This window comes from Nomascus leucogenys, chromosome 3 (genome assembly GCF_006542625.1).
Source record: "Nomascus leucogenys isolate Asia chromosome 3, Asia_NLE_v1, whole genome shotgun sequence".
NCBI lineage: Eukaryota > Metazoa > Chordata > Mammalia > Primates > Hylobatidae > Nomascus > Nomascus leucogenys.
This window is the reverse complement of record NC_044383.1, coordinates 122442505-122455056: the sequence shown is the minus strand read 5'-3', so window position 1 is coordinate 122455056 and position 12552 is coordinate 122442505. Positions and strand designations below refer to the sequence as shown.

The following is a 12552-nucleotide window of genomic DNA, read 5'->3' as shown; positions in this document are numbered from 1 at the left end:
TTAATCAGTTTCGAATTAGAGGCAGAGGAAGAGCCAGAGGAGTTTTTGCTGGGACAAATACTGGTCCAAACAACTCAAATACTACTTTTCAAAAGAGACCGAAGGAAGAGGAATGGGATCCAGAATATACCCCAAAGAGCAAGAAGTACTTCTTGGTGGGTGTTAGACATCTGTGTTTATTTGGTTTGCATTAATTTTCGAAGCATACTAGGTGAATACATTTGAGTACAGATAACCACTACTATAAGAAGATTCACCGTTATGTGGGAAACCTTTTTTAAAATAATTACCCAGATGATTTGAAATTTTGAAAAATGTGGGTCCCTTTAGTCCTGTTCATATTTTCTTGATATTAAACACAGGCTGATCAGGGTAAGCGAAAAATATACCTGATTTGTTACCCACATTCAGAGAAAAACATTATATTATAGTTGAGCTTAATGTTTGTTTTATATCTGTCTATAAGACAATGACAGTTGTAGAAACTTCACATTAAGATGTACCTTCCATTATCATAGCTATTTGTTTAAATGAAAAGGAGAAGAATTTTTTCAAAGTACGTGTAATTAAGAATTTTAGGGAGGCTGTCAACTTTCACTGGAGAAAAAAGATGATGAAAAATTACATTACAGAAAAGTTGCTGCTAGATACACTAATTGGGTGCTTCCTGTGGTAGAGGTGCTTTTCCCTCTGAAATAGTTTTTCAAGGATGAAGCTAGAGGTGGGTAGGTCCTGAAGGATTCTCTAGATAAGGATGGGGATTTTCTGCTGTTTGGCATAGGGAAAAGGTTCCCTCCTGAATTATAGAGGTGGACAAGAATATACCGAAACTATTACCAGAAGTATTCATTTTTTTGTCATGGCTTTTCAGAGAATTTATGTTTCAGAGACTAGTTCTGAAAACTAGTTGCTTCCATGGAGGAAGATTGTGTTGGACTTGAGGAATTGTTGACTTTTTCAGTTGGCTTTTTATGAATATATTTGTATAAACCTGAATGTCCATGACATACCTACTTAGAGGTTATAGCTATAGTTTGAAGTGGATCTCTATTTTGTCTGGAAAAACAATATATATGTTTCAAAAATATATTTCCATTTGCCTCTTTTTTGGCATGTTAATGACCAAGAACCAAAAAAAAAAAAGTTATAGAGTGCGTTATGCATAATGTTTTCTCAGTTTATGCTTCTTGAGTGGCTTGAATTGACATTCTGGAAAGTAAAAGGCATTTGATGTGTAGAAAAATTTGAAAGATCCATCTACTTGGTTCAAGAATTTATGTATTAACAGACTCATGTTTATGCTAGGTACTAAGGATGGAAAGACAAGTAGGATGTGATTCTAATTTTTGACTTAGAGACTACTAGTAGTAGAGAAACAAACATTCTGAATATATACGGTGGCTTTTCACTTTTCCCAAAGAAGAAATAGGTGGATTTTTGCAAAGGAGACAGTGATTAGGAGAGACTTGTAGAGGAACTTGACCTTAATCTTGAGGTTAAGAGGTAGGCAAGTGTACTGCACATAGCAGGAGTGAAACAGCATGGTATAGATAACTCTAGTACTCAGATGGCTAGATGGTTGGTATAAGTATGGGAAAATTGAGCACAAGGAGTCAGTGTGAAAGGTCTTAATAGTTTTAAGAAAATAGTTTTAAGCAGAGTTTACAAAAATCATGGGTGTTAAAAGTTAAGCAATTTGAGAGAATATAGTGTCTGAACTAAGGTGCTAGATTTGAGAAAAAGTAACGTTCATGGGGACTTGAATTCAGGGAGTTGGTAGTGAGAGGAAGGAATCTAAATCTATAGGAAAGAAGCTCCTTTCAAAAGATTAAGTTCTGTTCTGAACAGGTTGAATTTGAAGTGCCTGGGAGAAGTGGAGCTGTCCAGTGGATAGTTGGTAATTCAAATTTAGAGAAACAAAAAAATCTAAGTGTTGTAATTTTATAGGTCACCATTAAAGCTGTGTTAAGATCACAGAAGAGAAGAGATAAAGACCAGCATTTCAAAGGTGGGGTGAAAAGTGAGAGAGAGTAAAAATGCCAGAGAAGTAGACCAGGTATGATAGATAGGTCAGAAGGTTAAGAGGGAATGAGAGGTGAACAAGTAGATAGTAATTGTTTAACACTTTTAACAATTTAGAAATATAAAATTTAGGCCATTTTTCTATGGCATTCTCTTAAGAGGCTGCTAACCCTTAACAAGTACATACTCATTTTGGGTTGGCGTTTACTTAGGCAGTAGTTTCATTAAGAACTGTCTTATTTTAAGAATTTAGCCATTTATAAGTAGCAGTAATATTTTTACATGTTGCTTTTCTGGGTTATATTTAAAAATCGTGGTCTCTGTATAAAACATAAACATTGATTTGCCATAGACTGATGATGTTCACTAGAATATCAAGCAAAATTACACACTTTTTCCTTATAAATCAATTCCCACAGTTAATTATTTTGGTTTTTACTTACGAGCCATTGAAATGGCAACTTTGGTTTTCACATGAATAGTTGAATTTCAAAGATTTTGTATCTTATATGTAAAGGAATGTTGAGGGAAAAGAAAGAAAAATATGATTCAGAAGAAAAGTCTAAAACTAGACATTCATTCCCTTAGGTTCTTTCAGAACAATTGACCAGTTTAAGAGAGTTTGCCCATTTGGATGAAACATTAATACTTAGTAACTAACAGGCCAGGCACGGTGGCTCACGCCTGTGATCCCAGCACTTTGGGAGGCCGAGACAGACGGATCACGAGGTCAGGAGTTCAAGAACAGCCTGGCCAACATGTTGAAACCCTGTCTCTACAAAAAATACAAAAATTAGTCGAGCGTGGTGGTGCGTGCCTGTAGTCCCAGCTACTCGGGAGGCTGAGGCAGGAGAATCGCTTGAACCCAAGTGGTGGAGGTTGCAGTGAGCCGAGGTTGCAGTGAGCCAAGGTTGCGCCATTATACTCCAGCCTGGGCGACAGCGAGAATCTGTCTCAAACAAACAAAAAAGCTTAGTAATAATAGATAACATTTATTAAGCATCATGTACCATGCTAGGTGCTGTTCTGAGTGTTCTGTATGTATGAATACTTAAAAAAGCCTTTTGAGTTGGGGCCGTTATTCTATTTTTGTGGATGGAAAAAACTGAGGTACAAAGGTTGAGTAGCTTAACCAGAGTTATGTGGCTAGTAGTGGGGTCAGGACTTATGCATTGGGCTCCAGAGTCAGGGTTCTGAAAGTCTTGTTTGTACTATTTGTTGTCCAATACTGAGTTACAGTAATCTTTGTTGCATTCTTTTCTGAATTTTCCTATCTCTAAGCTTTGTTTTATGCAAAAGTGTGGTAATGTTTTCAATAATAAAAATTCCAGGAAAGATACTAGATTTAGTTAGAACCTGAAATTCTATGGAGGGGTGAGTGTGAAGAGTTGGAGCAAGTGGGAAAGTACTGAAGTAGGCAGGTTCTCAGTGTTGAGTTGCTGTCTTCAAAGGAAGAGAAAATCCCTGGTGGGGAAGGGGGTTCAGGATTGGAGTTTTGGTAATTATTCCTTTGAAACTTGATCCTCGTATGGAGAAGAGAGAAGATGGTTCAGAAGGTCTTAGTTCTAATACAGACTCCTTTGTTAACATGTTCTTAGCTGTGTATAAATATCTAACTTCTGGCCCTTTTTAATCTGAGGTAATTAAAAATTAAAAATTAAAAATTTTAATAATGAGATTGAAATCTTTGATATAAAACTTGAGTATTAAGAATATGTTTAGCATCAAAAATCTCAAGTAGCTGCCAGGATACCCTACGAAAGGCACAGTTTAATTGTTTAGGTGCTGTTGGTTTACCAAGTTTCAGATGATTGTATATTAAAAGCAATGGCTAGTTTAACCCTAGTGTCTAGCTTTGCTCTTGGCTTTTCTATTTCTGCCAACTCTTGGCTACCTGGTGTGGTAATCATATACTGCCACCAAGGTATCTGGGAAATGTGTTTTATGGGTGATGGTCACAAGGGGTAGAAGAAAGGGCTAGTTCTGTGACCTTGGGCAAGTTACTTAATTTCTCTGTGCCTCAGTTTCTTTATTTCTAAAATGAGGGCAGTAACAGTATCTTAGAGGGTTGTTGTGAGGATTAGATGAATAAATACATGTGAAGGGTTCAGAACAGGGCCAGATCCGTATTACACACTATAGAAACATCATTTTTGCCACCGTTTATTGAGTGCTTGCTTGTCAGACACTGGGCCAGGCACTTTCTGCTGATCTGTGTTCCCTCAAGGCACACATTATTAAAATGAAGTAAATTCTAGAGAGGTTGCCCAAAGTCACACAGTTTCTGATCAGATTTAAACCCATGCTTCTACTCCAAAACCTCTTCCCAGAATCCATGGCGTATTGTGTAAATATCATAAAAAAACACAGCCTCTGGAGTTGGGTATGTTAAGGGAGCATGAAATTATGTAGTGGAGTGGGCATTATTTTTAGTGGCAGACTATTTTAAAGTAGTTTATTTTGGGTTTGCAATAAACTCTGCTGTATTTAAATTTACACTTTTGATAGTTCCCAAATCCATTCATTATAGAGTTATGTACACCTCTACCTAGTAATCTTTCAGTGGTTTGGTAAAGATAGATTATTAGCAGTTGGTAAGTTCTCTTTCATATGGTCTGTTAGTTACCCATATAATTGAACTTTTCAAGTCATGAAGGGGGTTAATCAGTTAAATGAATATATCCAAAGGCACAGTCTTAAGTTTTGGAAAAAAAATACTCATATGACATACTACGTAAAAAAAAGTTTTAGTGGCTTTTGGATGGTTGCTCACTGCTAATACTCTAGATTACACAACATTTCGTTTGCATTATACCCCTTTTCTAATAAAGGGGCATTTTGCTTTATTTCCCATTTTTGTGGGTGACAAAGTTAGTAAGTTAGCAATTAATTAAATTACATACAGGACTACCTTGCCTTTTGTATGAATATAATACCCATCTCTACTCATGTACAGAGTCAAGTACTTTTCAGTTTTGCAGATTGTTTTGCTTAATAGAACAATTTCATAATTTGGGGAACATCTGTATTTGAATACAATTAATAATTAAAGCTGGGAGGTGATAACTGCAGTACTTTAGATTGATGAAGAAGAACTGAGGTGTTAATTCTAGGGACCGTGTCATGACTTACCATTGAATTCTGTAGCCCAGAACATCGATGTGTACTATACATTGATCTAGATTTCAATCTCAGTAGATTTAAAATCTACTTTTACATGTAAAGTATAAAATTCATACCACCAGTTCATTTTAGTGAACGTTAATATTCTAATGATATTTTTATGACTTTCTGCTGCATCTTTATGACTAAGGTAATTTTGGGAAATACTATTTTATCTCTGCATTTGGTGTAATAATAAGTGGAATTGGATTGACATAATAGAAAAACAAAACTCAGGATTCTGAAAATCAGTGGTAATTTAGCAGTTGAGATTTTCCAAATGATTGTCTGGGTAACCTTCAGTGCTTGGGTTGCTAAGTAGTAAGATGTAGTTATTCTCTTGACGATGGAATATATTTTTGTTGAAAAATTCAGTTTTACTGGTTTTGTTTTATTGTGTTTTAGAATATTACCAATCTCATATACCCAATCTTCAGAAGATTAATACTGTGATTTATGATTGGAGAAATGATCATCTTTACAAGAAACATTTCATTGACAATTGTTTTTAACCTTTCTGTAGCATGACGACAGAGATGATGGTGTGGATTATTGGGCCAAAAGAGGAAGAGGTCGTGGTACTTTTCAACGTGGCAGAGGGCGCTTTAACTTCAAAAAATCAGGTAGCAGTCCTAAATGGACTCATGACAAATACCAAGGGGATGGGATTGTTGAAGATGAGGAAGAGACCATGGAAAATAATGAAGAAAAGAAGGACAGACGCAAGGAAGAAAAGGTATAAAATTTCAACTTGTGATTCTGACAGATTTTTTTTGATATAGGTTTGGTGGGTGAATTAGTTAATTATTTCATTTTTAGGAACAATTATTAATATGGTTCCTTTTCACTCTCCGTGTCTTTTGTTAATTTTAATTTTTTCTCTCTCTTTTAGGAATAATAAATATGAAGTAAGATTACAACAGAGCAGAACTTGCACCCACCATTTTTTACCTGATTTTTGTTTTCAAATAAGAATGTAAGCATTTTACTTAAATTTTACTGTTTGCAAGTAGTCTATAGAAATTTTGTTTTAAGTCTTCAAATATCTTGAGAAATAGTAGACTGTATGTTGAAAATTGTACTGAAATAAAGTAGAAAATTGTTACGTACCATATTTGTAACTATCAACTTTTAAAACTTTTAACGTTTTTGTTACATGCATTGTAATTCTGCTTTGTCTTTAAGATATGGTCAAGTACAGCTCTGTGAAAGTTCTGATTCTCTTCCTTCCCTGTTTGTCAATGTTTTATTCTGAAGTAAACGTTAGCTCTACATAAAAATCCTGGAACAGAAATTGTTTATAGAAACTACACTAATTGTTTTAACTGTATACATCTGTTTAATTTGAACACACTACATTGTAGGGTGACTAATTTTTGAAGTATACCACAGACAAAAAGTTGTTACTTTGGTGAACTAAGCTAGTTTAACACTTGAGCAAATGCTTAAGAAGGAATTAAAAAAAAAAAAAAAAAAGCTTTGCCAATAGCTAAAAAGTAAAAGCTATTAAAAATCAGATTGAAAAGTTCTGAGAAAATGTTATTTTTACTGAAAGCAAGCAGTGGCCTATAAAGAACATTCTTAGGAGCCTTTTCTATTTGCGTTCAAAACTGAGTGTTCTCTTTCTATTCCTATTTGATAGTTTGAGTCATGGTCTTAGATATTAGCTATTTGTGAGAGGAAACTGGTTTGTAATAATACTGCAAATAGAAACCCCATTTCTACTGAACATCCTACTTTTAAACAGAAGAAAAACTGTAATCCTGGGGTTGGTATGGAGGAGGTTTATCCTGCAGAATAAGTTGATACATTAGTACCTGATTTAATATCTTATGTATTTATTTGAGCTGAACATTAGTTTGTAGTGTAACTATTAGTAAAAATAGAGAAACACAGCATACTGTTCATTAATACCATTTTAAGAAAATTGTTTTTCAAATGTCACCAATAAAAGTTTTGGCAGGAAGCCTGTTGCCGCATTGATCTAACTTTTTTCCCCCCTATTTCAGTTGCAGTTTGTAGAATGGCTTTTTCTTTTTCCTCTTAAGAGTTCTATTCTTCAGGTAGATAACTTTTCAAATGTGAATTATCTTTTGTGTCTATATTGATAGCTCTTAAAGGAGTGAAAATCTAAAATAGTAAATTTCAATGTTAAGTCTGTCTGCTTTATGGGCATATATAAAAGTAGACACATTTCATTTGTTAATTTAGTTGTGTGTGTTAAAAGGAGCTAATGCTTATTCTGTTAATGTAAACTTTTGAAGATCTTAAGTGTATTGCTCTTTCATCTTAAACACTTTCGAGGATTTGCAATGCGTCTAGCACCTAGGTTACAGCCAGGGACATTGGTGAAGAACTATTGGAAACAAAACTAAAAACAAACTCATCATATGTGATGTTTATGGCCCTCAGATCCTTAGTATTGTGTGATTTTTCCCCCGTTAACATGTCTTTCTGAAATTGTCTATTAAAGCAGAGGAAATACCTGCCAAAGGAAGTATGTATTGCATTAATCAGGACATAACTAATATTCTCCTGTTCAGAATAATACTTATTTACGTGTGAAAGCAACATGGATGTGATTCCTAGCACAGAATTTTCATGACCCTTTTATTGTATACAAATGAATACCCTAACAGTTACTTGGTTAGACATCAAATCTGTGTGCATGACTATGTGCTTATCCACTTAAGACAGTAGGTAAAAGGGGATCTGAGAAATTATGTAATAGGGAGTGGGAATAAAGCTACTTGATTCCTGTGGGCAGGTTACATTTTAAGTTCAAATGCATTGCTTTAACCTTTGGTTACTTTTATTCTATTAAACAAAATTGAGGAAAGAGTATTATACCAGAGTGTAGTAGGCTAGGGTGATTGTAAAAACTCTGGAATAGAATGTCATTGTGGATGTTACCTTTTTCAGATCCAAGCATATAAAAAGTAGCCTGTATATTTTTTTAAAACACATCTTAACTCCACGCTTTACGACGTTATAAAAGTTGAATGGTTCCTCTTGGTAAGGATATTTGTTTACAAGTGCTAGGAAATAACTCATTGATACCTGTGTCAACATACTTTGTTTTGCCTAGAGAGGGGCAATAAAAATGAACCAAAGGATATTTCCAGAAAGGATTAAGAAAGCTGTTTAAGAAGGCCATGACTCTTTAGGTGTGTATGGTGTACCTTTCAGCATCCTAGGAATTTTTATACTAAAAGCAAAATGTTTTTCCAGTTACAGTCTACTTCAAGGAATTACTGTTGTTCCTTTTGTCACAGGTAAAATCAGTGTTGGGAATTATAATTTGAGAAAAATATTACCCAGTAACATTGAATGTAGATGGCTAAACGATTCTTACTCAGTGTGATGTATAATGCAACAGGGACCCTTGTAAATTGTCATACGCCAATAAAATGTCACAAGTAATAACTGCTGTTTGTTTACCTGTGTCTATTTCACACCTTATTTCTATGGCTTATTTTAGAATATCAGCATATCTGTTAGGAAGATTACTGGTGTGGTAAGGCTTGATAAATGCTTTATAAACTCCCTCAAACCTCTCTTTACTGTTTCTTTGTTTCGTTTTGTTTTTTTTTTTGTTTTTTCCCTTGTCTCCCCTGGGAAAATGGGAAAGTTTACAGTTGGTAAATCTAAGCCATTATTTTGAAATACAGGAATTCTGGATTTCTAGTTTAGTCCTCTTTTTCTTAACGTTAATCTGGGACCTTATCACTCATAATAAGATTGTGATTACTTCTCTCTCTGAAAACATAGTAGCTAGTAAATAACTAAAAAGAATTGTCTTTTCATTCACTTTGAGTAAGATCTGGTATAATTCTTACCACGTGCCATCCTGTCAGTTTTAACAAAGCGTTTTTACAGAAATTTGTGTGCTAAGACAAATTGACACATTTTGACTCATAAAAATGGCAAATTAGTCCTTAAAAATTCTGTGAGAGAAATAAGAACTCTGTGTGTACGTATATATGCATGTAAAGGGTTGTGTAAGATCACTGGTAGCTTAATTATCCTGGATAATTATAATGTTATATACAAATTTCTTATATAAAAGTATGCTGTATTATTAAGAACATTTGTTTAACTTTTCTTATTTTTCTTTTTCTGGGTTTCAACTGGAATCCCTTTGGTGGGGATGTACCTTAAGTTTCCTTGTGGAATAATACACTTTCACATCCAGAAAGAGAAGTTCAGAGGCTTTTCTCAGTTTACAGAGTTGAAGAGAGAAGGCAAATGGAGAAATAAACTTCATTGTCATTGGGATTAATTTGGCTAGACTCAATCTCTTAAGCCTTAAAATGAGAAAGTAATATCCATTATATGTTTAGAGTTCTCAAATACTTGATACTGTTATTAAATCTGTTTCAAATTTTATTGGGGTAGATACTAAAAATTAGTACACTGTCCTAATGAAGTTTAAATGAACAAGTTTTACATTTCTTAGGATTCGGGAATATATGGAATCTAGTTGTATTTAATTGACTTGAGAGCCACAGAGATTGTGTTGATTTATGAGCTGGACTCCTATTGTTTTAGAAACATGCAGTAATGATTAACATGTGTCAGTGATGGTAATGAGACCAAACTTGTACATTTAATTAAGGGTACCAGTTCTCTTTATGTTAGCAGACTATACCTTGGCCTTTAAAAATGAATCTCACTGATTAAAGAGAACAGGCAATATTAGGACAGCATTCCACCACAACTAGAAACATTCAAATAATGTGTCTTAATTGTAATCTGTATGTAGGAAAATTCTTCCTATGGATATTTTTGGTGTTTTACCACAGTGAACTGATTTGTAGCACTTACAAAGTGCAAAAGGTAATTTTGAAAATAGAAAAATGTTGGGTGAGCAGGCTTTAATGCTTTTCCCCCCAGAATATACATCAAATTTTTCTTAATCTTTTGGGGTTGACCAGTTTCCAAATTCATTAATAATGAGCTCTGCCTTTAATAAAAGTACATGATCATAGCTACACTGTACGTTTAGGTGGTGTGAAATGATTTATAATCACAGCATGAACTGTGTATTTGCTTGGTACTGTCATAGTGATTACAAATTTCATGGAATGCGAAGAGCCACAATAAATAAAAAATACCACTCACCCTCCAGAATAGTGGATGACTTGCTACCTTATTGAGTCCTTCACTATGGAAAATAATTTTTCAGTCTCATTTGTACTAGAAGGGAAAACTAAACTTTCTGATGAGTTCTCAGGATACTTGTAAGGTGGCCATGAAAAAGAAAGTTAATGCACTTTGAATTATTTATTTATTTATTTATTTATTTATTTATTTATTTATTGAGATGGAGTCTTGCCCAGAGTGCAGTGGCTTGATCTCGGCTCACTGCAACCTCCGCCTCCCAGGTGCAAGCAATTCTTCTACCTCAGCTTGCTGAGTAGCTGGTATTACAGGTGTGCACTACCACACCCAACTAATTTTTGTATTTTTAGTAGAGACGGGGTTTCACTATGTTGGCCAGGCTAGTCTAATTCTTGGCCTCCCAAAGTGCTGGGATTACAGGCGTGAGCCACTGTGCCTGGCCAGAGTTTTTAAATTTTAATTTACGTCCCACATATCCAGCCTGCAGGATTAATTTGTTTTTTATTTTTTACCTTACCAAAAGGTTTTCCCACTCCAGAATTGTTTTTGGAAGAAGTTGAATATCATTACCAAATGTACTTAAAAAAAAAGGCCTGTGTGTGGTGGCTCACACCTGTAATCCCAGCACTTTGGGAGGCTGAGACGGACAGATCACCTGAGGTCAGGAGTTCGAGACCAGCCTGGCCAACATGGCGAAACCTCGCCTCTATTAAAAATACAAAAATTAGCTGGGCGTGATGGCGCGTGCCTGTAATCCCAGCTACTCGGGAGGTTTAGGCACCACAATCACTTGAACCTGGGAGGTAGAGGCTGCAGTGAGCGGAGATCATGCCACTGCACTCCAGCCTGGGTGACAGAGCTAGGCTCTGTCTCAAAAAAAAAAAAAAAAAAAAAAAATTACAGTAATTAACTGATTAACGTCAGCATACTGTTCAAATGGCTTGAAGATACGGACTTGTGGATTAATACCACCTCAGCGTATAACTGAGGAATCAGATTTCTGAGTCATCGTGTTCAGATACTGCAGTAAGGGGATTTGTCAGCTGGAAGAAATGACTTAAAAATTTGTACTTTTAATTGGAAAATGGGATGTAAAAGTTATGAAAGTCTTTGATAGAACTTGGAGTGAAAAATTGATGGCTGCTTATTTAAAAGGAAAAAATTAACAGTTCCATTCATGACTTACTGGAAAACTAAAACATTGTTTTTGGAGTCCTTTCTAGATTTCAAAGTATACTTTTTTCCCTTGATACAACCTTAAGATAATCTTCCATATTTATAAACATGAATGTTTGTCCTTTACAAAAGATAAGGTTCAGTTAACAGAACTGAGTTATATAAAACGATTCTGGAATCTTAGCTTTTAGTATGTAAAACTCCAGTTGAGGTGTGGGGAGGTCAGAGAATTGGGGGAAAAAAAGCATATGGCTTCTCATGTAGTTAAAGATTTAGGTGTCTGGCCCACTCAGGACAATATTACATCTTGATTTTGTTCTGTATTCTCAACTTGGGCAACACTTTAGGAAATAAGTATTTGGCTAGTCTGTCACTAAAGGAAAAAGATTCAGAGCTTGAATTGGCCAATAGTAGCTATATGAAAAAGGGAAATAAGGTATGCAATTTTCAGTGTCAAATGAAACCACTTCTGGGAAGCAGAACTATTCCTGCTACCAAATACTGAGATACTTGTCCTTAGGTTTTCATTTAGATGTTGATGTTCCTAGAGTAAGTCTTCCTAGAATAGGAACAGGTTTTCAAATGAGTGTTTCTTGCAACATTTTTTTCTGGTGGCTGAGGGCATGATGCCAGAGTGTAACAGTAATAAGAGGTCTTAAAACCATCTTATCTGAATATGGTAGTGCTCCAGGTATTAGGAATATCTAGCAGAGTAATTGGATTAGGATGTACATTCTTAAAGCAACTGTTACCTGGATATAACTTGCAGTTTTAAAGTTCTATGTTTCACTAGTTAAGTGTGAGCTAGGCACTAGAGCAACAAGATAAGGCTTTGTCCTTTTCTCATTTTTATTCTTGCACTATAATAGTGAAAATATTTTCTTGCATTATATATTTAATATATTCATAGGCTCTAGTTTTTGAATGAGCTAGCTCCAAATAATGGGGTATTAATATGCAAATCAGGATTCTTTTAGTAACTCTTTGATACTTCTGAGGATCAGGTTCTCTGTCTCTAATTCAGAGTTCATCTATTTAGACTCACCTCTTTCCTAAACACTGGGAAGC

At 34.9% G+C, this 12552-nt stretch overlaps 1 protein-coding gene across 12 annotated transcripts in view; it reads left to right on the top strand.

Annotated features, from left to right (window-relative positions):
* The window catches only part of BCLAF1 (BCL2 associated transcription factor 1), a 32897-nt gene extending 22594 nt beyond the window's left edge, over positions 1-10303 (top strand). For 3 of the 12 annotated variants that reach the window (XR_004029370.1, XM_003255767.4, XM_030809735.1), the window contains 3 exons: positions 9-155; positions 5708-5920; positions 6077-10303. Coding sequence is in view for 10 of the 12 variants with exons in the window: in XM_003255767.4 (XP_003255815.1) it covers positions 9-155; positions 5708-5920; positions 6077-6082 (366 nt within the window). In the remaining 2 variants the exon portion in view is untranslated. The remainder of the gene's footprint in view (positions 1-8; positions 156-5707; positions 5921-6076) is intronic. The other 9 variants (XM_003255766.4, XM_012506054.2, XM_030809730.1 and 6 more) reach the window with 4 other exon arrangements.
* Positions 10304-12552: the final 2249 nt, after the last annotated feature.